This window comes from Nuphar pumila, chromosome 4 (genome assembly GCF_984573655.1).
Source record: "Nuphar pumila chromosome 4, dmNupPumi1.hap1.1, whole genome shotgun sequence".
In the NCBI taxonomy this organism is placed as follows: Eukaryota; Viridiplantae; Streptophyta; class Magnoliopsida; order Nymphaeales; family Nymphaeaceae; genus Nuphar; species Nuphar pumila.
This window is the reverse complement of record NC_143252.1, coordinates 137,745,677-137,770,280: the sequence shown is the minus strand read 5'-3', so window position 1 is coordinate 137,770,280 and position 24,604 is coordinate 137,745,677. Positions and strand designations below refer to the sequence as shown.

At 34.6% G+C, this 24,604-nt stretch overlaps 1 protein-coding gene across 3 annotated transcripts in view; it reads left to right on the top strand.

The window, feature by feature from the left end:
- LOC149841234 (putative LRR receptor-like serine/threonine-protein kinase At1g67720) overlaps positions 1 to 24,604 on the top strand; it is an 84,369-nt gene that overhangs the window by 22,373 nt on the left and 37,392 nt on the right. For 2 of the 3 annotated variants that reach the window (XM_090003706.1, XM_090003707.1), the window contains exons 3-11: positions 3,963 to 4,494; positions 6,338 to 6,843; positions 6,984 to 7,116; positions 7,236 to 7,307; positions 7,375 to 7,443; positions 7,518 to 7,589; positions 7,906 to 7,974; positions 20,474 to 20,631; positions 20,710 to 20,996. In XM_090003706.1, the coding sequence (XP_089859832.1) occupies positions 3,963 to 4,494; positions 6,338 to 6,843; positions 6,984 to 7,116; positions 7,236 to 7,307; positions 7,375 to 7,443; positions 7,518 to 7,589; positions 7,906 to 7,974; positions 20,474 to 20,631; positions 20,710 to 20,996 (1,898 nt within the window). The remainder of the gene's footprint in view (positions 1 to 3,962; positions 4,495 to 6,337; positions 6,844 to 6,983; positions 7,117 to 7,235; positions 7,308 to 7,374; positions 7,444 to 7,517; positions 7,590 to 7,905; positions 7,975 to 20,473; positions 20,632 to 20,709; positions 20,997 to 24,604) is intronic. The other variant, XM_090003708.1, reaches the window with a different exon arrangement.

Genomic DNA, 24,604 nt, shown 5'->3' with positions numbered 1-24,604 from the left:
ACGTATAACTTATTGTTTTTAGGGTCAAAACATCTGTATCATTTTTTATTATTTGCATATCCTAAAAAAGTACAGGGTATAGCACGGGGAGAGAATTTATTATTCTTATCTGTAAAAACAAAGCACTTGCACCCAAACACCCTCAGTCTAGAATAATCAGGTTTTTGTTTACAAAGCTTTTCAATAGGAGAAATATTCTTTATTGAGGATGAGGGCATCCTATTAATAAGATACACAACAGTCAAAATAGCTTCGGCCCAAAAACCTTTAGGAACTTGATGTGTGATAAGTAGTGTTCTAGTTGTTTCTATAATATGTCTGTGTTTTCTCTCAGCTAACCCATTTTGTTGAGGGGTATAGGGACAAGATTTTTGGTGTGAAATTCCATGTGAGTTCAAATATTCTTTAAATTCAGTTGATAAAAATTCTCCTCCTGAATCAGTGCGAAATATTGAAATATCATTCTTAAATTGATTTTTGACCATATTATGAAATATTTGAAAAAAAGAGAACACTTCAAATTTGTGTTTGAGAAAGTAAATCCAGGTATATCGTGTAAAGTCATCCACGAAAATTACATAGTATAAAAACCCACCTTTTGACGTAACTGGTGCAGGACCCCAAACATCAGAGTGAATTAATTCAAGTGGTCGAGTGGAGACAAAAGTTCTTTCTTGAAATGCTAGTCGTTTCATTTTTCCAAGAATACATTTTTCACAAGTGAAAGTTTCAAAATTATAAATTTTTTCCATGTTTGGAAAGTACTGAAGCTTGGATATACAAGGGTGACCAAATCTTTGGTGTAAAAGATCCAAGCCTACTTTTTGAACATTGCAGCATAATGTTTTCTTGGGTAATTCCAAAAAATCCATGTAATATAAGTTTCCTTTTCTATGGCCTTCCCCAATCAGCTTCTCTGACTGGTGATCCTGTACTTGACAATCATGAGAAGAGAAGGAAACATTACACCCATGATCAGTTAATTGAGAAACATATAAGAGATTTAGATTAAGTTTGGAGATATATCTAATCTTTGGAACACAAAATCCTTTTGAGTTTTGAGAGTTATTTTCGAAATTTCCTATTCCTTTTATCTCAAGGGATGTTCCATCTGCAGTAAAAACACTCGATCCACTTGAGTCATAACAATGCGACAGTAATTTTAAATTTGGTGTCATGTGAAAAGAAGCACCAGAGTCAAGAAGCCATAGGGGTTTACCTGGATCGGAGGTGCCAACAGAAGAGATCGCAACTCCAGCTGAGGGAGAAGTTCCTTTAAGAAGAGGTTGTAGAGCCTCCACCAGCTGAGACAGGGACATCTTTCCAATGGATGTCTCATTTGATTCTTTTGATTCAACAACAGCTACCTTCTTCTCATAAGATTTTTTCAACTTTAGACAGTAAGTTTTAACATGTCCGGGTTCATGACAGTAATAACAAATAACTTTTCTCCTTTCAAAATCGCCTCCTTGCCTTTCATTGTTTATTCTCCCAATATGTGGAGGTTTGTATGTGCGAATGTGATTACCTGGTCTAGATACAGCTAAAACTGTATCATCATCGCTTTTGTCGACTCGTTTCTTGAGTCTATTTTCTTCCATACTTAGCTCTTCAATGGTATCTTCAATAGAGGGAACATTTCCTCGATGTAGAAGACCGGACTTGGTTGATTCAAATTTGGGTCTCAACACATTTATAAATTAAAAAAAATGCTCCGCATTTACTTGATTTTGGCGAAGCTCAATGTCTTGTGGACAATGCCACTTTGGTTCAAGAAGAGCCAACTCTTCCCATAGTTCGGATAAGCTATTGTAGTATTCTCTAATACTTCTCTCCCCTTGAACCATATTCCGAACCTTTTCTTGTAAGTTACATATATGAGCAATATCTTTAAGATAATACATTCTCTTAAGATATTCCCACGCATCATTAGCATGTTCAAATTTTGCGAGACTTGAACACTTCTTTATGTCTACACTAGAAATTAGCCAAGACATGATCTTGGCGTGGCCCATTCTCCATTCTTTCCATTCTTTTTCATATGTGGAGATGGCCTTAGTTTTTTCCACCTCCGAAAGAGGTACTTCTCTTCCACCTTCTTCTTTAGTGAGCGTTAGTTTAGTTTCCTTATCGGTTCCATCAACTAAGCCCCATAGACCCTTTCCCCAAATAAGATGCTTCATGATTGAAGCCCATGTTACATAGTTTGAATCGTTGAGTTTTATGGACTTAATGGTGACATTATCATTGTCATCCATTTTACAAGCTTGGGAATGAGAGGGGAAAAAAAAGCAAGTGGGAAGAGGAATATTTTAACCACAAAGATCGAAAATAAGTAGCCTTCCACGCCCTTCAAGGCTAGACACGATCACTCTTTTAAAGAGACTTCACTTTCTTGAAGAGTAGTTGCATGACACGCTTTCCAATACACGTCCACCGACCTTGCTCTGATACCATGTAAGAAAGTGAAAAATACGCTACAACAAATGTCTCTCAACAAGTTCTCACAAATACACCATAAGAATCACAAAGGTTCACAAAGAGAACTTAAGAATACACACAACCCGAAACGGGTATAAAAATGAAAATAAACAATTTTATTGATTTGAGATAAAAACCCAAAACAAGAGTAGTCTTTACAAGGGGAATAGCCCCATATTTATAGAGAGGTAGAGAGAAGCCTTAAGAGCTGTTGGACTCTCCAACGGCTCTAATAGAGCTGTTGGGGAGTCCAACAACTCTTTTTGGATTTACCTTTTTTACTAGTCAAAAAGGTAAAGGCCAAATCAGTCCAATGATGGACTGGTTTGGCTAATTCTAGTTGTATTTTAACTAGAATTAATTAAACGAAAAATCCTAACTAGAAAGGAGATAAAACATTACATGTCTATGAGATTACATATGAGATATTATATGAGATTACATATTTTAACAATAGCCATTAGACTGGTCTGATGGCTATAAATTTAACCGTTAGACTAGTCCTAATGGCTAGTAAGGACTAGCTCTAAAGAATAAAAAAGACATACAAAAAAAAGATAAAAAAAATTATGTATATGCCTATATATATGTACATATATACATTTGTACAGGTCTCTACATCCTGACCCTGCTATTATTGGCAGCAACACTAGGTGATGTGGAAAACCAAGGTGAAGAAAAAGGAAAAGGAGAGATGAGTGAAGAGAAAGGGGTAGGGACCTCTCTAGCTTTTATTAGGTTAATGTATACAGAGTATAATAAACAGAATGCTCTTAAGGGACTACAGTTTTATGTATATAAACAAAGTTAAAAAATAAATAACTAGTGGACAAGAGGTGCTTTCTTTCAATAAAGGTATGTAAAGTGTGCCAGAGACCAACTTATCACAAGCAATTGATCTCCAAGAATCATTTCAAAATTAACTGTATAGTGGGTTTCACAACTTTGCTACTGTGTTCTTATTGGATCCCACAAATCTTCCCCTTCTATTTTAACTGTAATTTGGAAACAGAAGAATATGGATACAATATAACACATTCAAGGATGTACTAGATGTGTTGCACACCAAATTATCTTTTACAGTGTACCATTAGATTCACATCACAATCAACTGAAGCAATGGAACACTCTGTCTTTGGTGCCACTGTCTGGCTGATGACCTACTTTGTCACTATCATAATTCATTTCTGGAGAAATTTTATGCAAGAGGTCTATCAATAATTTATGTTTGTGAGACTTTGAGATATAGTCCTATGCCATTATTCCTGCTCTGGAGTCATCAACTTCTGCAGATCTCAGGAAATGAGTATCTCATGTGTAGTTTATAACTTTGTTTCTTTATGTTCATTTGATTCATTCACCTTTTCATTGCCATTAATTCCTTATGTTAGTTTGTTTTGGAATGTCATAAGTACATTATATTAAAAGTGTTTTTATCTTCAGTTCTGTTCTTGAAATGTTGTTAACATAATAATGGACAGGCTTTATAAGCATTGATTGTGGTGGTATGGAGAACTATACTGATGAAATTGGACTTCAGTGGATTCCAGATAATAAAAATGTCTACGGTGAAACAGCAAATATTTCTGTAGTAGGTGAGAACCGGAAGCAGTATCAGACACTCAGACACTTCCCTCCAGATACTCGGAAGTATTGTTATACACTAGATGTTAAATCTAGAACTCGCTATCTTGTAAGAGCAACATTTTTGTATGGGCATTTTGACAATAGCAGTGTCTATCCAAAGTTTGACATCACAATTGGAGCAACTCACTGGTCAACAGTTGTAATCTCTGATGCTAACACTATAGAAGTTCTGGAGTCGATCTTCTTAGCGACTTCAGATTCAATTAGTGTGTGCCTATCTAATACTTCTACTGGAGTTCCATTTATTTCTACACTTGAGCTTCGACAGTTTAGTGACTCAATGTACTATACTGACTTTGAAACTCGGTATTTTCTTAGAGTTTCAGCAAGAATTAATTTTGGGGCTGAGGACACTCTGCCCATCAGGTATTACTTCTTTTGCTATTTTGTAGTGGGTCCATTATTTTTTCCTCATGCATCCACTCATTAGTGTTGGTGTATTTAATATGTCCATGCACAAAACATTTTTTAACGACCTTCCTCAGATTGTTTCATGGGTTCTTTTTCATGAAACATGTGAACATCAAGATTGACCATGGACATGTGGCAGATGGTTCCGCTTCTTGTATAATGAGACTACTAGTTAATGTGATTTGTTTATCTTATGGTTCAATAAATTATGGATGGGGATTTTATGGATTCAATTTTATGATCTATTAAAGTTCTGTGTTTTCCAACATAACCTGTTTTGGGCTTGAAAACATGTGCTCTTGTGCTGATTGTGTGGGTGGGTGTTGTTCATTTGTACCCTTTTTTAGCCGTACCATCAAGTTTACCAAGCTTTTTTTTTACCCCTAACCTATGTCACAGGGATTCGGCTAGGAGGGTGCCGCACCCGCGTCGACGCGACTCGACGCGGGTGCGGGTGCCGCACCGGGTGCGGTCAACTCGATCCTGGGTGCGTTGACCGCACCCAGGATCATTAATGTCCATTTTTAAAAAAAAAAAAATGCCCAAATGGGCTTCGAATTTTTTTTTAAAAAACTTTATGCTAGTCTGTCAGCTGCCTAGCATAAAGTAAGTTTTTCAGTTTTCACGCACAGCTGCTGACAGCAGCTGTCAGCACAGCTGCTGACAGCAGCTGTCAGCTGTGCTGTCAGCACAGCTGCAGCAGCTGTCTGTCAGCTGCTGTCAGCAGCTGCCTGCTGACAGGCAGCTGCTGACAGCAGCTGCCTGACAGCTGCAAAGTTTAAAAAAAAAAACCCGCCTATTCCCCAACCCCCTTTTTAAAAAAAAACCCCGCCTATTCCCCAACCCCCTTTATATATATATATATATATATATATATATATATATTACTTATTACATTTTTGCCCCTGCCGCACCCCCGCACCCGGGTTTTTTGGAAGTGCCGAATCCCCGCACCCGCACCCGCACCCGCACCCGCGCCCGCACCCGCACCCATGTGACATAGCCCCTAACAATTCTTACCAATGTTATGCCTTGAATTAGTTGACATCACTGTGATTATCCGCGGGGGTCACCCACATGGCCAGTGGGGTGGTTGTGAAGGTGATGAGTTGAAATCCCCGGATCAAACCCCGCTGGTGCATGGGTGTGTCCGTAGCTTTCAGAGATGAGCCACATAAGGCAGGGTGGTCGCGGGGCCCCACTTGAAGTTTTCCCTCGCTTCAACAAGGGTTCCTCGTCATAATTTTTTTTTTTATAAAAACTGCTCAGTTTTTAGAAGATATATTTTTTAAATAGTTGAACTACTAATTATATGTATGGCTTATGCTCCTCTTAAAGTTTCCAAAATACCAATGGTGGCGCCAATTAGCTAGGCACCACCACAGTATTTCACAATTGTTAGGAGGGAAAAGATTTGGCAAAGTTTGATGTCATCCACTCAAATGATATGCACTTGCGAGTTACATTTTCTCAGAAAAGAATTACTGCTACAACTTTATTGACAAGCTAAGTGCAAATAAAGATTACACAGACCACAGGGATGGAAGATAGAAAGTGATTCAGCCCTTGGAGGAACTTCCGAAAATATTTGGAAATATTTCTTGTGACATGAATTTATATACATAAACCATAGCATCTTAAATTGTGCTTATTTGTAGCTAGTGAGTAGGGAATAGTTTGGCTGTATGAGAATATGCTGTTAATTCCCAAACTCCAATAACATTTCAATTGCCAAGACAATATTTTTACTAATCCAGTTTTCACCTTTCTACTTCTTTTCTGACTTTGTATGTTCCAGATATCCTGATGATCCATTTGATAGAATATGGGAGTCTGACTCTTTAAGGAGGGCAAATTTTCTTGTTGATGTTGCATCTGGAACGGACAAAGTGTCAACTAGAAAGTCCATAGATGTTGACAGAAATGACAGACCACCAGAGAAAGTGATGCAAACAGCAGTAGTTGGTCGAAATGGAACATTAACTTATCGATTGAACTTGGAGGGTTTCCCTGGTTTTGGTTGGGCATTCTCTTACTTTGCCGAACTTGAAGATTTGGGACCGAACGAAACCAGAAAATTCAGGCTTATGCTTCCAGGCATGCCTGAGTACACCAAAGCCTCAGTAAATGTTCAAGAAAATGCTCAAGGCAGGTTCAGGTTGTACGAACCGGGATACCCCAACATATCCCTTCCTTACGTTTTATCATTTGCATTTGCCAAAACATATGATTCATCCAGGGGGCCTATCTTGAATGCTTTGGAGATAAACAAATATGTGCAGATTAATAGTGGTTCTCAAGATGGTATGTGCACATTCTAGATTTCAATGTTTTTATACTTATCCTTTCATGATTAAATTACTTTAATAAGTTTTGTGGATATACCACCAAGAAAGAAACTGTAATTTGTGGGAATAACTAATGTAAGGCTTTTACAACTACAGCATCAATTGTTGCTAGTCTATGTTCACTTTATCCATTAGCTGATTGGGCACAAGAAGGTGGTGATCCATGCTTACCAGTTCCTTGGTCATGGGTGCAATGTACATTGGATCAACAGCCGAGAATAGTATCAATGTAATTTGAATTCCTGTTTTGCTCCTTTATGTTTTTGGTTAGTAGCTTACTATTATTCATTCTCTTCTTGCTATGTCATGCGTTAAACTGATTCCAAGTGCTGCTTCATCTTTTTGCAGTCATTTATCTGGAAAAAATTTGACAGGGAATGTTCCTTCAGAACTGCCAACTTTGGTTAGCTTAGTTGAGTTGTAAGTTTTAATAGATCTAATGCATTTGTTGATATATCTACTTTTGATGCCTCATTAATTATTTCAGGTGGCTTGATAACAACTCACTCACTGGTCCAATACCTGACTTAAGTGGATGCATCAATTTGAAGATCATGTAATAAGCATTTCAATGACTGGTTTTGTTATTTTCACTTTTTGATGGAGGACTCACGCATTTATTTCTTACAGTCATCTTGAGAACAATTTCTTAACCGGTGAAGTGCCTTCAGTCTTGGCAGCCTTACCAAACCTCAGGGAAGTGTAAGTTGAAACCTTAACACTTGTATTTTTCAATAGGCACTCTGGGGACAACCCCGGTGGGATTCAAGCCCAAGACCCCTCAGTTATGATATTGCAACCTAATTATTCAGCTATCTCATTCGACCCCAAATCTTAGTGCTTGATTAACATAGATTTTTAACTTTTTAATGAGTAAATCAAAGATTTTTACTTCTTGCATGGTAGGGAAGCATATTTACATATTAGAGATATACCATTTTCAAATGTGTATTATTTGAAGGATGCTTTTGAGTTCTTATTTAACACATTACTAACATTTTACTTATGAAAAATTCAGGTACTTGCAAGATAACATGCTGTCTGGAGTGGTGCCTCGTAGTCTACTCAATAGGAATCTTGCATTAAAGTGCGTATTCTTTTCTCTACCTTCACCTTCAATGAACTTGGGCTATCCATTATTAGCAGGATTGTCTGTTCTCAAAAGAATAAATAAATGCCTTAGCTGCTCACTATAGGACAATAAACTCATAGAGGTTGCTTTTCTCCCCTACTTGTAGTCTCTATATAAAATGATTTATGGTCACCAATGATTCATTTTAGGATAAGATGCATGAACCCTCTAGATCAAGGTTCTATGTATCGTATCGTAACCCGTATCATTCGGGCCCAAAATAAGATACGTATCATATCGTAAAAAAATGTAAATTTTGAAAAAAAACTTAAAAATTCTAAAAAAAATCGTAAAAAATAAAAAAAATAGCAAAAATTCTAAAAAATCATAACACACAAAACAATGCTAAAATACACAAAATGTAACTATAAAATCACATGTGAAGCATTTGTGTCTCTATGAGCTACATAGCACATCAACAATCATCAAATCTCACAAGAACAATACAAAATAGTAATACCTTTAATTATGAACATGCCACAAGATTCATCAAAAAGCAAAAAAACAAAGTTTATGAATACTTAACAGTTACAAATTACAATACATAACCAAGTTTTTTAAGAAGTATACCATTAATAATCATTATCATCATTTTCTTCTTGTTCTTCATCTTCATATTCTCCTCTTTCGACATGCAATCATCTTTAATATACATGGGGTCTTCGTCATCTACGTCTTGAGCTCCCTCCACTTTTATCTATTGAATGTCCTCTTCATTCAGGAGGTTTGCTTCTTCTTGAGCCCATTTATCCAATACATCGAAGTTCTCTAAACTGATGGGATCAAACTGTTCTTTGTGCATCCTTGATGACAACTTTTGTATTTCCCTAAAAATAAAACATGAAAATTTAAAATTAGTTGAGTTTTGTATGCATAAAAAAACATTAAATAATACATGAATATGACAAATAAACTTTATAATTTTAAAATTACCTTTGCCTCAGCCGTAGGTTGTAGCAAACATACACGAGGTCATTAAGCTTTTTGTGCTCTAATATGTTTCTTCGTTTTGTATGAATCTGCTTAAAGATGCTCCAATTTCTTTCATATCTACTTGCACTGCATATTTGAATTAGGATATAAATATCAAAATCTCTTAGGTTTGAAACATCACTTTGAAACCTAGTCCACCACATGTTTGAAAAAATAAGAAAATGAGAAATCAATAAGATAATAACTAAAACATCATAACTAAATAACAATATGAAATTAAAATTGAAATAGTCAAATAAATTACCTAGGCGCATTATGGTACAGTTTCACATTGTTGCATTGTCGTAAATTTCCATTTCCTTATGAAACTGATCTTGAATGCCATCATCAGGGTTCAATCTTTCAATGCAATCTAAGAGGCCCTGGTTGACTTCCTTGTTCATCTTAAATGTAGGGGACTTCCTTGCAACATGAATAGATTGATGAAGTTGCCCCAGTCCACCTATGGTTAATGATGTTCCATATAGGCAAATAAATTTTTTTTTTTATATAAATTATCTCTAATAACCTCTTTTGCCTTATCCACGACCTCATAGAGATAATCTGTAGCTGGCGTGTCTTCGTTATCAACCAATCGAAGCACCTTCACCAAAGGTATATTTATTCTCAACAACTTAACACATGAATTCCAAAATTCACTTTTAAATACAATACCCAAAATTTCTCTTGGCTTTTTTTTTGGGAATGGGGATATGCATTCCACTCATAAGAAGAAAACATCTTTTTAAGCACACTTCTATTCTTTACAAGATTCTTTACTATAAAAAAATTTGTAGCAAATCTAGTAACTGTGCTACGAATCAACTCAACACCATTAGTATAACCCATGCATGATTATAAATAAATTTTGTAATTTCTTGGTAGCATTCAAGTGTATGTTTTGTCTTATCCATGTTGCCAATATCCTCAAAGCATGAGGTCTATGCAATGGGCAGCACACGAGGTCCAAAATAATGACCCATAATTTTTTGCCTCATGCTGTTATAGCAGTACGAATGTCGGGTTGCGCCCCATGGGCAGTCTTAGGAGGGAAAAATCTCCTAATAGAGCCTCTAGCTCTACCTTATTTTGAAGAACTCTCTCTTACTCCTCTTTCTCTTCTTCTTTTTTTGCCCGCAACACTACTACTAGAATTAGCTACACCTTTCTCCTTCGCTGCAGAACTTTCTACTTCTGATGTTATGCTAGGGGTTGTAGGATTAGAAGTAAGGAGCTCATCTTCGTCCTTCCAGGGTTGTGCATATCCCATTTCTGCCTCACTCATCTCTTTTTCTTGTCTTTTTTCTCTCAAATCAATAAGTAATTGCTGGCATTGCCATTTCATAGCAATTGACAAAGTCCTTGACGTGCAGGTCACAGTATTTAGATGTATCCCAACTAAATGATGCTTTAACCGACAGATACGACCCAAAATAATAGTATGGCAATAGTTGCACTCGATTTTCAACCGATTTTCACTCATTATTCGAGTGTCCCATTGCCATGTCAGATCATTTGATGCCATCTTCCCTCAATAAAGCTCAATAAGAAGCAAAGAATAGGGTTTTTACCTTAACCCACTTTAAGTGAAAAAATGGTGGAAATACACTCTTGATGAAATCGCAAAAACCCTTTCCCTTGCTTATGGTTCGGCCCTCAAATTGCTCTCACGAGTCCTAGGGTGTTTGGATACCTCTCTAATGACATCTACACAAATGAGAGAGTCAGCCCTTAAGAGATCTTTAAAACCCAAAAATGAAAAAATTAATTTTTGACCCTTTTTAAGTGTGCCACACTCCGATACACCTCGTATCGTACGGTACAATATGGGACCATATCATATAATACATATATGATATGCTCTTGTTTCACAATACGAGTGTGTATCTTATCGTTTTTCTATATAGTAACGATACATATCGTACCGGATATGGTACGGTACAATACAGACAACCTTGCTATAGATATGTTAAAATATATGGATGTTATATATATATATATATATTGTAATGCCCATTAGGGGTAATTTGGTCTTTTCATCATTTTGTAAATAGACATGTCCACTAGGGACATTTTTGTATTTTTATATTTTTATTTTTATATTTTTATTTTTGGTTTATTAAAGTGTTAAAAAGGAGATCCCTTAAGAGTCGTTGTGACTCTCCCCAATGGTCACAAATATGATTGTTGGGGAGCTCCCAACGACTCTTTTGGGAGCTCCCCTTAGCCCCTCTTGTGGTGTATATAAAGGAGACCTCTCCCCTATTCTTCTTATTGCTTTTTCAAGCATTTCAATAAATGTTTCAATATTATTTCAAATTCTCTTCTCTCTTGTATGTTTTTAGTGTTTGCCCTTTGTGGCATATTGTATCTTGTCCATTATAAACATTGTGCTTATGTGACTGTGCCTTCTTGTAGTCACTCCGTGACATTGTTTTTGGCACTTGAATTTCTTTATATGGTATCAAAGTCCCTAGGTTTTGGAAGCACTCTTGGGACTTCTCTCTCTTATATTTGAGTGTTATTAAGCTTCATACTCTTGTTCTTTTTTAACTCTTTCACAATGGCCGATAAAGATGCAAAATCGACCTCATTCAAATTAAATGGGACAAACTATAGAATGTGGGTGACCGCTATAGAAAACAACTTCAAAGGTAAGAAATTTTATGTATGTGGAACCATTCCGAAACCACAATTGAAGCTCACCAAGAAGGAAGGGAATGAAGAAAAAGCTTTGGGTGATGAAGAAAAGACCAAAGCTATTGAAGAATACTGATCCAAAGTTGAAAATTGGGAAAATGAGCATGCCAAAATATTGGCATGGTTCATGAATAATATGGGGCTCAAGATTTGTGTTAATCTAGCCAAATTTAAGAAAGTAAATGAAAAGGATCTTACAAGACATTTCTTTTTACAAGAAAAAAATAAGAGAAAACAAAACAAGGAGATATGAGTATTAGAGACTATTATAATACTCTATCTCTTCTATGGGATGAACTTGCTCTCCTTGAATCACAATGGGAAGGAAGTGCTATCGCCATGAGGCAAGAGCAAATTGAGAGAGAGATTTTTTCAATTTATTCATCCTGAATTTGAACAACTAAGATGATGTCTTCCTCATAGGGCTTCTACTCCTCTTAGTGAAATCCTTTTCGATTTATGCCAAGAAAAAAATCACTTGGCTCTTAACAAAGACTTTGATGAGGTCCATGCGGTATTTAGACCGAGAAATAACATTAGGACTTATAAACCTCTTCATTTTTGAAAAAATAACAAGGTGGAGGAAGAAAAATTGTTTGTCACCATTGCAATGAACCGGGACATCTTAGACCCTATTGTCCTATGCTTAAAAAGAAGGCGGCTTCCGTTGGAGATGGTTTAAGAAATTTAAGTGAAGAATAAAAAAGAGATGGAGACATAAAGGACGTCATTGCTTAACTTACGAAAACTCTCCAACAATTCATAAGAACCAACTCTTCCACACCTTCCACCTCTGGTTTTGCGGTCTCATTAACTCCCGGTTTGTCCTCTTGAATCCTTGATTCAGGTGCCTCCTTTCATGTAACTCCAAATGCATCTCTTTTATTCAAACCAAGTCTTAACTCTTTTAAATCATTTGTTTCTATGGCTGATGGAACATCATTAGATGTTAAAGGGATGAGAAACCTTGAAAAATTTTTAAGTCAAGGTAAAGAATTTTATGTTCCAAAAATTATGATTATTCTAAAACTTAAATCTTTTTTTTTGTTTCTCAAATAACCGATCCGGGAAGCGGATTGGGCAAAGGCCATAGGAGAGGAAACCTATATTATATGGATTTTTTGTCTTTGCCATCCAAATCATTTTGTAATCATGTACAATCTAAAGATATTGTTATTTGGCACAAAATGCTTGGTCACCCTAGTGTTTTTAAGTTGTATATTTTTTCTTTTTTAGAAAAATTTTGTAATGAAAAAGAATTTACATGCAATGATTATATTCTTGGAAAGATGCATTCTTTTCCTTATCCACATAGTAACTTTATTTTCAAGAGACCATTTGAATTAGTGCTTGGATATATGGGAACCGACACCCGTTATTTCTAAAGGAAGATATTCATATTATGTTGTCTTTATTGATGATTTTACTAGATATACTTGGGTTTACTTTATTAAAAATAAATTCGATGTTTTTTATATTTTTAAAGAATTTTATAACCTTATTCAAAATCAATTTCAAAACAATGTAGCCATTTTTAGATCTGATTCTAGAGGTGAATACATGTCAAATGAATTTCAAAACTACCTTAAATAAAATGACATTATTCATCAAAGATCTTGGCCTAAAATTCTTCAACAAAATGGTCTTGCCGAAAGAAAACATAGGCATCTTATTGAAATAACAAGAACTCTTCTTGTTTCTAAAAATATTTCAAAGAACTTTTGGGCCGAAGCCGCTCTTTCCGCAATTTATCTTATAAATCGGTTGCCATCCTCATCTTTAAAAAATGCTTTTTCTTTTGAAAATTTGTTCAAAATGTCTCTGGATTTTAAAAAATTAAGAATTTTTTATTGTAAATGCTTTATTTTTCTTCAAGGACAAGATAAACTTTCACCAAAAGCCCTTGAATGCACTTTTATTGGCTATGGTGAAAATCAAAAGGGATATAGGTGTTATGATATTAAAATTAACAAACTTTATATTTCAAGAAATGTGACTTTTCTTGAAGAACAAAATGGATTTGAATCTCAAAAACCTAAGAAAGCGGTTGATTATTCTTTTCTCTTTGACTTATTGCCTAAAAATAAGTCTAAAGATTTTAATGATACTATTTGTGATAATGTTTATGATGAAAATTATTATCAAAATGATGCTTTGTTTCATCAAAATGATGTTTCTCACAATGAGAATCCCAATAGTATACATGTGTATGCTCGGTGAGAGGGAAATGAACATCAAAATGCTTTTGACATATATTCTCAAAACATTTCCTTAGAAGACCAAGTTGAAGAATCCCTACCTAGGTGATCGTCTAGGAATAGTAGACCTCCTAAAAAATTTGTGTCATATGATTCCTTTTCCTCAAATGATAGAACTTGTTTAATGATGATCCATTTCTATCATGAGTCTTCAAACTTTAAAAAAGCCAAGCAACATTCACATTGGATTGATGCTATGAGATTTGAATTAGAAGTAATCAACAAAGCTAATACTTGGATAATTGTAGGTCTCCCTTTAGAGAAAAAAGGATATTGGATATAGATGGGTTTATAAAGTCAAAACGAAGAGTGATGGGTCATTAGAAAGATATAAAGCTAGGTTAGTTGCTAAAGGGTATGCACAAGAATATGTAATTGATTATGGGGAAACCTTTGCTTCAATTGCTAGAATGACTAGTGTAAGAACCTTAACATCTATTAAACAATGGCCTATCTATCAATTAGACGTCAAAAATGCCTTTTAAAATGAGAATCTTTGTGAAAAAGTTTACATGGATCCTCCTCCAGGTCTTGAGATTCAGAAAAAAAAAATTCTTAAACTCAATAAAGCTCTTTATGGTCTTAAATAAGCTCCAAAATCTTGGTATGATCGCTTTAGTAAAGTTGTTCTTGATAATGCTTTTACCTCTTGTTATACTAACACAGCTCTTTTTGTTAAGAATACAGGTAATCACATAACTATGTTATTGTTATATGTTGATGATATGATCATCACTGAGAATGATAAAAAGGGCATTGAATTTATTAAAAATATTCTTAAAAGCAATTTTGATATGTATGAGATTAGATTTCTAAGGTATTTTTTAGGGATCGAAGTTGTATATTCTCCTCGGGGATATATTCTGTCTCAAATGAAGCTTGCATCAGATATTATTGCTGAGTCTGGCTTAACTGACGAAAAGAAAGTGGATTCCAGAAGTAATCAACGCCAAGATGAGAGCCGATGATGGAACTCCTTTAGAAGATTCCACTCCTTATCGTCCATTGATTGGATCACTAACATATTTGTCTATTACTAGGCCAGACATTGCTTATGCGGGTTATAGTGCAAGTCAATTCCAAAATTTTCCTACTACTATTCATATGACAACCATCATGCGAATTATCAGGTATTTGAAGGAATCCATAACAAAAGGACTATTCTTATCTTCTTCTTTATCTCCTAATTTAGTTGCTTATACCGACTATGATTGGAGTAGTAACCCCAATGATCGTATTTCTACCACAGGTTATTGCATTTTTCTTAGAGAATCATTAATCTCTTAGATATGTAAGAAACAACAAAAGGTGTCTCTATCTTCCACGGAAGCTGAGTATAGGGTGATGACTACAAGTACAACTGAACTTGTTTGGTTTAGAAATCTGCTCAAAGATATGGGAGTCATTATCTCTATTCCTTCGAAGTTATGTTGCGACAATAAGAGTGCCATCCCTTCCATAAACGAAAAAACCATATCGAGATTGACTGTCATTATGTTCGAGATGAATTTTTACGAAGCACCATTCAACTATCATGTCACTTCAGAGTATCAACTTGCCGATTTTTTTACCAAAGCCTTGCCATCATCCCGTTTCTACTTTCTCCTAAGCAAACTCTTGGTGATCTCACCGTCAGTTTGAGGGAGGGTGTTAAAATATATGAATGTTATATATATATATTTATATATATATATATCTTTTATAATGCCCACTAGGGTCCATTTGGTTTTTTCATCATTTTGTAAATAGACATGTCCACTAGGGACATTTTTGTATTTTTTATATTTTTTCTTTTTCTTTTTCTTTTTGATATATTAAAGGGGTAAAAAAGGGATCCCTTAAGAGTCGTTGGGACTCTCCCCAACGGTCACAAATGTGACCGTTGGGGAGCTCCTAACGACTCTTTTGGGAGCTCCCCTTGGCCCCTCTTCTGGTGTATATAAAGGGTGCCTCTCTCTTATTCTTATTAATGCTTTTTCAAGCATTTCAATAAATGCTCCACTATTATTTCAAGTTCTCTTCTCTCTTGTGTGTTTTTAGTGTTTGCCCTTTGTCGTATATTGTATCTTGTCCATTAGAGACATTGTGCTTATGTAATTGTGCCTTCTTGTAGTCACTTTGTGACATTGTTTTTGGCACTTGAATTTCCTTACAAGATATACCTCATTTTCAACTTGTTTTGTGGATTTGTGAGCTAATTAACATGATGGATCCCGCTCTTATTGGAGTGTTCCCCCATCACATAGGCTAACGATCTAAGAAGATTCTCTTGAGACAATCTTCACTTATTTCTCTCTACCTTTTGTTCCAACTAAAAAATTTTATCCTTCATCCTCTAAATTCAGCTTAAAGATTCTCAGTCCCTTATAACTGCCCTTTTGGTGTTTCTTTTTTGCATGGTCACTAGAATAGCCAATAAAGATTGGATAGAGATGGAGCATCTATCTTAGACGTTCCTCGAAATTATTCAAAAATATGAATAGTATTAAGATGGATGTACTTTTCTATGTATATATACGTATATACATATGTATATATATATAATATATATATATATATATATATATATATATTTATATATTATTATATCTTAGTCAACCTAGGTTGACTAAGGCTAGCCGTTGGAGGCTAGTCCAACGGCTAAAATTCTCTCTTCTCCTTTCTTTTCTATATATATATGGGTGGGTGGGCGCTTTTGTAAAGTGAGAAAGTGATGTGTAGCTTATAGTTTTTTGTGTGGTTTTTGAGTGTATTGTAGTGAGGTCCTTATGTATTTTTTCTTTTATGTATTTTATTCTTCATTATGAATGAAATTATTTATTCATACAACTTGTATCAAGTTAGTGTATCATGAGTATTCAAATACATTTCAATTGGCATTTGGACTACGTTTTGGAATGTCTTTGGGTTCCGTTCTATTTCGTGACATGGTATCAGAGCAAGGCATCTTGGTCTTGGCATCTTGTTCATGTTTGTGCTTCAAAAGAAAGATTTGAATTGATTTATGGCTTGAACTCATGACTCTCGTATTCCGGTATGTATTTTTCTTTGGATTCTCTACTTAAAATTTTTATGGTATGTATTTAAAAAATATATTTGAAATATTGTGGCTATTTATTAAAAATGAATATGTTTTCAATTAAAATTAGAATTTGTGAAAATTATTGTCTTTTGACATATGTTTTTGCATAAGCATGCTTACTTGAAATATATATTTCGATTATGAATATATATTTTTTGAAAAATATCGTAATGAACAATTATATTTTGCAAGAATATGTGGTTTTCAAAAATCTTAAATATTATTCTTATATATTTTTTTTGTTGTTTACAAAAATGCTAATTTTTGTTATATGTATTGTGTTTGGTGACTTTATGCATATGTCAAAGCATACAACAACAACAACGACTATGCCTTCATCCCAAAATAATTGGGGTCGGCGATATGAACCAACAAAAAAAATCATTCTGGGTCTTCCACATGAATCCTTCTCCTCCAATCATTTCTATCCAATGCCATGTCCTCGGTGAGGTTCAAAGCCTTCATATCCTTTCCTATCATCTCCATCCAAGTCTTCCTAGGCCTACCCCGACCTCTTTTAACTAATATATTTTTCCATTTCTCCATCCTTCTAACTGAAGCATCATTAGGCCTTCGCCGAATATGTCCAAACCACCGTAAACGATTCTCTCTCATCTTATTTTCAATGGGTGCAACGCCTACCTTCTTACGTATCTCATCGTTCCAAATCTTATCTTTTATTGTATTTCCACACATCCATCTAAGCATACACATTTCAACTACACTCATTTTTTGAATATGATGTCTCTTGGCAGCCCAACATTCTGTACCATATAGTAAAGCGGGCCTAATAGTCGTCCTATAAAACTTTCCCTTCAACCGCAATGGCATTATACGATCGCACAACACTCTAGTTGCACCTTTCCATTTCATCCACCCAACCTTTATCCTATGATTTACATCTCCATCAATTTCTCCACACTTTTGAATGATAAATCCCAAATATTTGAAACAATCATCCACCGGTATTTCTTGCTCACCAAGTTTCACTACACTCCCATCACTACTTCGTTGCTTACTAAACCGACATTCCATATATTCTGTCTTACTCTTACTCAACTTAAAACCTCTTACTTTTAATGTCTGTCTCCATAATTCTAACTTAGCATTAACCCCAGCTCTAGACTCATCAATCAAAACAATATCATCAGCAAACAACATACACCACGACACATTTTCTTGAATTGATCTCGTAAGCTCATCCATCACTATAGCAAATAGGAAAGGGCTTAAAGCAGATCCTTGATGTAACCCAACCGTTATAGGAAAATTGGTTGTCACCCCTCCACAAGTGCGGACATTGGTTACTATTCCTTCATACATATCCTTAATTATACTAATGTACTTGAGAGAAACACCTTTCTTCATCATGTTCTTTAAATTTTATGTGGTGCTTTCATTGAGATGTTCTACTTAAGAATTTTCAAATTGTTGTTTGTATGCTCTGATTAGTCATGCCGTGGATGGGTTGTATGCTCTCATGAGAATGCTCTCTCGGTATATCATCTACATAGTCATGTCTCGTACACATACATCTATGCATGTTTTTATGTGCCATTAATGATTATGTGTCATCTTAAATTTATTGTTTGGTCCCGACCAATACGGGTAACAATACAATACTTACAACCTTGCTTTATACTCTCCATCCTTACATGAATGTGCAGTTTTATTGCTTATGATGATTTTAGTAGGCAACAACCGAGTTTATATTTTGTAAATATATGAATGAATAGTTTTTATCATAGTTACCAGGATACGCAATGTGTACATGAAGTGGTTCGTGAAGCGGAATTGGGGAAGTGGGTGCTAAAAAGTAGTATGAACCATAAGTGGGATTCATTTTGGAAGCAATTATGGAAGCGCGTGAGAAGCAAAAAAGAAAACATGTAAAAAGTGAGCGTGTGAGAAGCAAAAAAGAAAACATGTAAAAAGTGATGAGAAAACAGGGGAGAAGCAAAAAACAATAGATTTAATATGAAAAACTTGAAAAACAAAGGGAATGTGAGGGGGAAGTGAGTGAGAAGCGGTAGGAAGCTATGTTGTCAAAGGCGCGCCTAGGCGCTGGGTGCCACCCAGCTCGACTAGGCGAGGTACCTAGTTGGTTCAGTATATATATATATATATATATAACAGTTATATATTTTATATATATTGTTTATATACTGAACAGTTTATACATTGTTATATATATTGTGTATGTTTTGTTTATCTACTTTATTGATTAATAATTGTTTGTTTTGAAATGTTTAATTAGAACAATGAAAGATGCAAACCCAAGTAATATTAATTGTTTGTTCAATGTTTAATGTCATTCACTCTTATGTCTTGACCCTTTAATATTAATTGTTATGCTTCATACATGCTTTATTTATCTCAATATGGTGTAGTTTATCTTTTTCTACATTGTTTGTTCTTAATTTTTTTTGCCCGTCTAGGCCCCACCTAGTCGGCCACCTAGGCCTTTTTGAAGGTCCACCAACTAGCCCCGCCTAGCACTTTTGACAACATAGGTAGGAAGCACACTTCTCACAAATAGGAATCGAGCTTCCTCACACTTTTCTGTGTGGCGTTTCTCATTTTGGAAGCACGCTTTCCCCTCTAAGAGGGCACTTCTAGTAACTATGGTTTTTGTCAATCACGGATATCAGCGATACTTTTAGAATATCACAAAAATATGTCTGCAAATTGATAAAAAAACATTATTAAAGGAAAAATCTCATGATATTTTGAAAATATCGGAAATTTATATATCTCGCAATAATATCACAATATTATCAGTTACTTGTACCTTTTTACTTCTTTTCTATATCTTAAATATGTTTTTTCTTTCTTTTATATTTTTTACTTGTTTCTTTTATTATATTTTTATCTAAATATTTTTTTACTTATCATTGCTATTTTTATATATATTTTAAAATTTTTTAACTGCCAATATTTTCTGAGATTTTCCCAAGAATTATCAACTGAACCTATATTATTGCTAGAAATTGCCTTGCAGAGATATAGTTGAGGCTGATTGTGACTGGTTTTTATAGCATATGAATTACTTGATACCTTCAGTTGAGATAATGTCAAATGCATCATTTGCTGGAAAATAATTGAATGAGGAATGCATATCTTGCACGTGGGAAGGATTTTCTCAGTATGACTTGTTGAAATTTTCTTTTTTATATATTATCTATTTATCATCCTTGTATATATACAATAACTGTTTTTAAATTTTAAGGTGTTTGTTTGTACTTTGATTTAGTTGTTCCATATAATAAAATAATATCAGCACTCTCATTTTGACAAGTTCCTTATTGTCATTTGATTCTGATGTCTATGGTTACTAAGCTTTTAATTTCTATTCTACGTTTTGTACAGAGTGCAAACTCTTCTTTTGAGATATGTTGGGTGATAATGATATTTCTTTTCATTATAACTACTTTTTCTGTAGCTTCTCCGGAAACCCAAATCTTCGTGTTGAAGGAGATAGGAAAAGCTATGTCAAACTCATTGTTGGTCTTGTAGCTGGGCTGTTCTTTGTGCTTGTATGTGCCATGCTTTTGTGTTGCTGCCTACATGCCCAAAACAACAAGAAAGAATCTGGGAAAGGTTGGTTCTGGCAATACTAATCATTTGAAAGTGAGCATTTGCTTTATTTTATCTTACATTACCTTCATTTTGTTGTAGCTGACCTTATTGTCCGAATGAGTACACCACCTTCACTTCCTGTAGTGCCATCTCTTCCTGCACTACCTTCAGCAAAGGCAGTCTCTGTGTTTAATGATGGTGCCAGAGAAGGATCACACTGCTTTGCACTAGCTGAAATTGAAAGTGCAACTGGAAATTTTGGAAAGAAAGTGGGTTCTGGAGGTTTTGGATCTGTATATTATGGCAAGCTGAATGGTGGGAAGGAAATAGCTGTCAAAGTGTTATCAACTAATTCCTATCAAGGGAAAAGAGAATTTTCAAATGAGGTAACAATATGTTCTTCATGAATTATTAACTGAAAATGAAGGAAAAACTGTTAGCAACAATCTTCATCATAGTTTATATCAATTTTTAATAGAGGATAAATATCTTTTCTTTTTCTTTTTTTAAAATTTGTCTACCTTCAGTTGCATCTGACTGACTGATGAAATACAAATGATTGGCTTCCTATGATCTATACTCTGTACTGAAGGCTCAAAGTGGTTAGGTTAATATGAGTTGGATACCCAACTGATCGATAGTCAAGTTGTCAAGGACAACTATGTATATACATATATATTATTGTTAAAATGTATTCATTTTCGTATTCATGTATGCTATTATATACATATGTTTTGATATATATATATATATATATATATAATTTTATATTAACATAACCCTCAGGGGTATTTTTGTCTTTCTTATCATATGTACTTAGCACAGTCCATTAGGGACTTTTCTCTTTTTTTATTTTTTACTTTTTCTAGTTGTACTTTTTTGACTTTTTGACCATGGACTAAGTTGTCCACTTTATAGAACTGTTGGGATTCTCCCCAATGGTCACAAATGTGACCGTTGGGGGAGCTCCCAACAGCTCTATTGAGCTCCTCTTTGTTGTATAAATAAGGGACCTTGTCCCCTCTTTTTTGCGTGACTCTTTAGAGCATTTTATCAATAAATTACATTATTTTTTATGTTCTTTTGTGCTCTCTTGTGCTATTGTGCCTAGACACCTTGTGACTTTATTTATCTTGCCCATTAGTGGCTTGTTATTGCGTATTTAGGGATACCACTTGTGATCCCTCATTTCATTACATGGTATCAAAGCCCATTGAGTTCTCTTGATCTTGAAGGTCTTGCTTGTGGTGATTGAAGACCGTGACAAAGGTGTGTTGCCCTCTCTTCCTCTTTACTTATCTCTTTTTCATCAGAGTGAATCTCTCCTTCAAACTCAATGGATCCAACTACTTGATGTGGACTTCGGCTATCAAAAATCATCTTAGAGGAAAGAAACTTTAGGGCTTTGTGATGGAAACTTCTCTTGAACCATCATTAAAGCTTACCAAGGTTGAAGAAGGTGTTGAAAAAACTCTTGTTGAAGATGATCCTGTTAAAGCCATCAACGAACATCAAATAAAGGTAGAGGATTGGGAAAGCAATCATGCAAAATTTTTGACATGGTTTATGAACAATGTTGACATAAAAATATGTGCCAACATTGCTAAATTTAGAAGAATCAATGAAGCTTGGTTATTTCTTAAAGATATGTATAACCAAAAGGATCTTGCTAGAAAATATTTTTGTCGAGACAAGATTAGATTCACTAAGCAAAAGAACATGTTTGTCCAGGATTATTTTAGTATTTTGTCTCCTCTTTGGGATGAATTAGCACTTCTTAAGCCTAAATGGGTGGCTCTCAAAGATGTTGAGATTAGAAGAGAGCAAATTAAGAAAAAACACTTTTTTTAATTTCTTCATGGTCTAAGATCGAAATTTGAACAAATAAGGTCTTCTCTTCTTCATGAAACCAAAGTTATGCCTCTTGAAGATGCTCTTGCCGAGGTATGCCAAGAAAAAACTCGTCATAGCATGACCAATCAGAATGATGATGTTTTTGCCATTACTAGGCCGGGTTCCAATGTAAGGGTCTATAAGCCCCCTTACTTTGTAAAACAAAATAACTATAATAGTGGATATAAGAATTGTGCTATTTGCAACTATTGTAATGAACTAGAACACATTTGACCGGTATGCCCAAAGCTTGAAGGAAAAATCACTTCCATTGGATAAATCACACCCAAGAAAGAAGAAACAAGCAAAAATGAAGGAGATATTAAAGACACACTTAGCCAAATATCGGAGGCACTTCAACAACTTCTCAAATCATCTTCTACTTTGGGTGCCGCCATTGCATCTTCTTCATCTCTTCTAGGTATGTGAATTCTTGACTCAGGTGCTTCCTTTCATATGACACCTCATAAGAATACTCTCTCTGAAGTTTATACTAATTCTACTTTATCTAATGTTTCTATGGCCGATGAAACTTTTTTAAAAATAAATAGTATTGAAACACTTGACTCAAAAAATTCTCAAAAATATCTTGTTCTAAGAATAAAGGTGGTTCCAAACTTAAATTTAAATCTTTTTTCCGTCTCAAATTTTCAATCATGGTTGTAAAATTTCTTTCTCATCTAAAGATTGCACCGTGCAGGATCTCTAGTCAGAGAAGCTGATTGAGCAAGACTATAGGAGAGATGATCTTTACTTTATAGATTTTGTATTCCTTCCACCCAGGTCATTTTGTAATTATGTACAAGACAAAAATATTGATACTTGACATAAGAGACTTGGGCATTCTAGTTTTTTAAAGATGTATCTATTTCATTTTTTGGAAAATATATGTAATGAAAAAGATATATCTTGTAAAGATTGCATTTTTGAAAAAATGAAAGCTATTCATTTTTCTCATAGAACCTTTATTTATACTCGGCCTTTTGAATTAGTGGATTCAGATGTATGGGGTCTTTTACCAGTCATATCAAAAGTAGGTTACTCTTATTATGTTATTTTTGTTGATGATTTTACTAGATACACATGGATTTATTTTCTAAATCATAAATCCGATGTGTTCTCTTTATTTAAGAAATTTCATATAATGGTTAAAAATCAATTTCTTAGCAATTTATCTATTCTTAGATCGGATTCGGGAAGGGAGTACTGTTAAGATATACATATATGTATATGTATATATATACATATACATATCCATATACATATATGCACTTCACTGTAAACCGAAATACCCATCAAGGGTATTTCGGTATTTTCACTGTAATAGGCGTCAACCCATTATGGGTTGACAATCTATTTTTCTTTTTTTTGTTTTTCACTTTTTACTTTTTTTAACTTTTGAAGTATTGGGAGCAGCTCCAAAGTAGCTGTTGGAGCTGCTCCCAACAGTCATATTTATGACCGTTGGGAGCAGCCCAACAACTACTTTGGGCTGCTCCCCATGTGGCTATGTATTATAAATAGGCCTTGAAGTTTTTCAACTCATTTTCATGAGTAAATATATGCAATAACAATTCTTTAGACCCTTGTGTGGGTGGATCGGTGATTCAATCAAGTATTCTACTTGATTGAAAGTGTTTTCTTGCATGTGTATTGGATTTTATATGCTTCATTACACATGTCAAATAATTTTCAAAGCTACTTGAAACAAAATGAAATTCGTCATCAAAGATCTTGTCTTAGAACTCCGCAACAAAATGTGTTAGCGGTAAGAAAGCATTGACATATAATAGAAATCACATGGACTTTTAATTTCAAGGGACATTCAATTTTTTTTTTGGGTCGAAGCTGCTTTAACCTCAACTTAATAAATAGAACTCTTTCGTCTTTATTACAAAATGTTTCTCCTTTTGAAAACTTTTTAAAATGACTCTCGATTTTAAAAGACTAAAAATCTTTAGTTGCAAGTGTTATGTACTTACTCATAAAAATGATAAACTATCTCCAAAAGGCATTGAATGTGTTTTCTTGGGCTATGGTGAAAATTCAAAAGGGCATCGATGTTTTGATCCAATAAATAACAAGCTCTATGTTTTGAAAG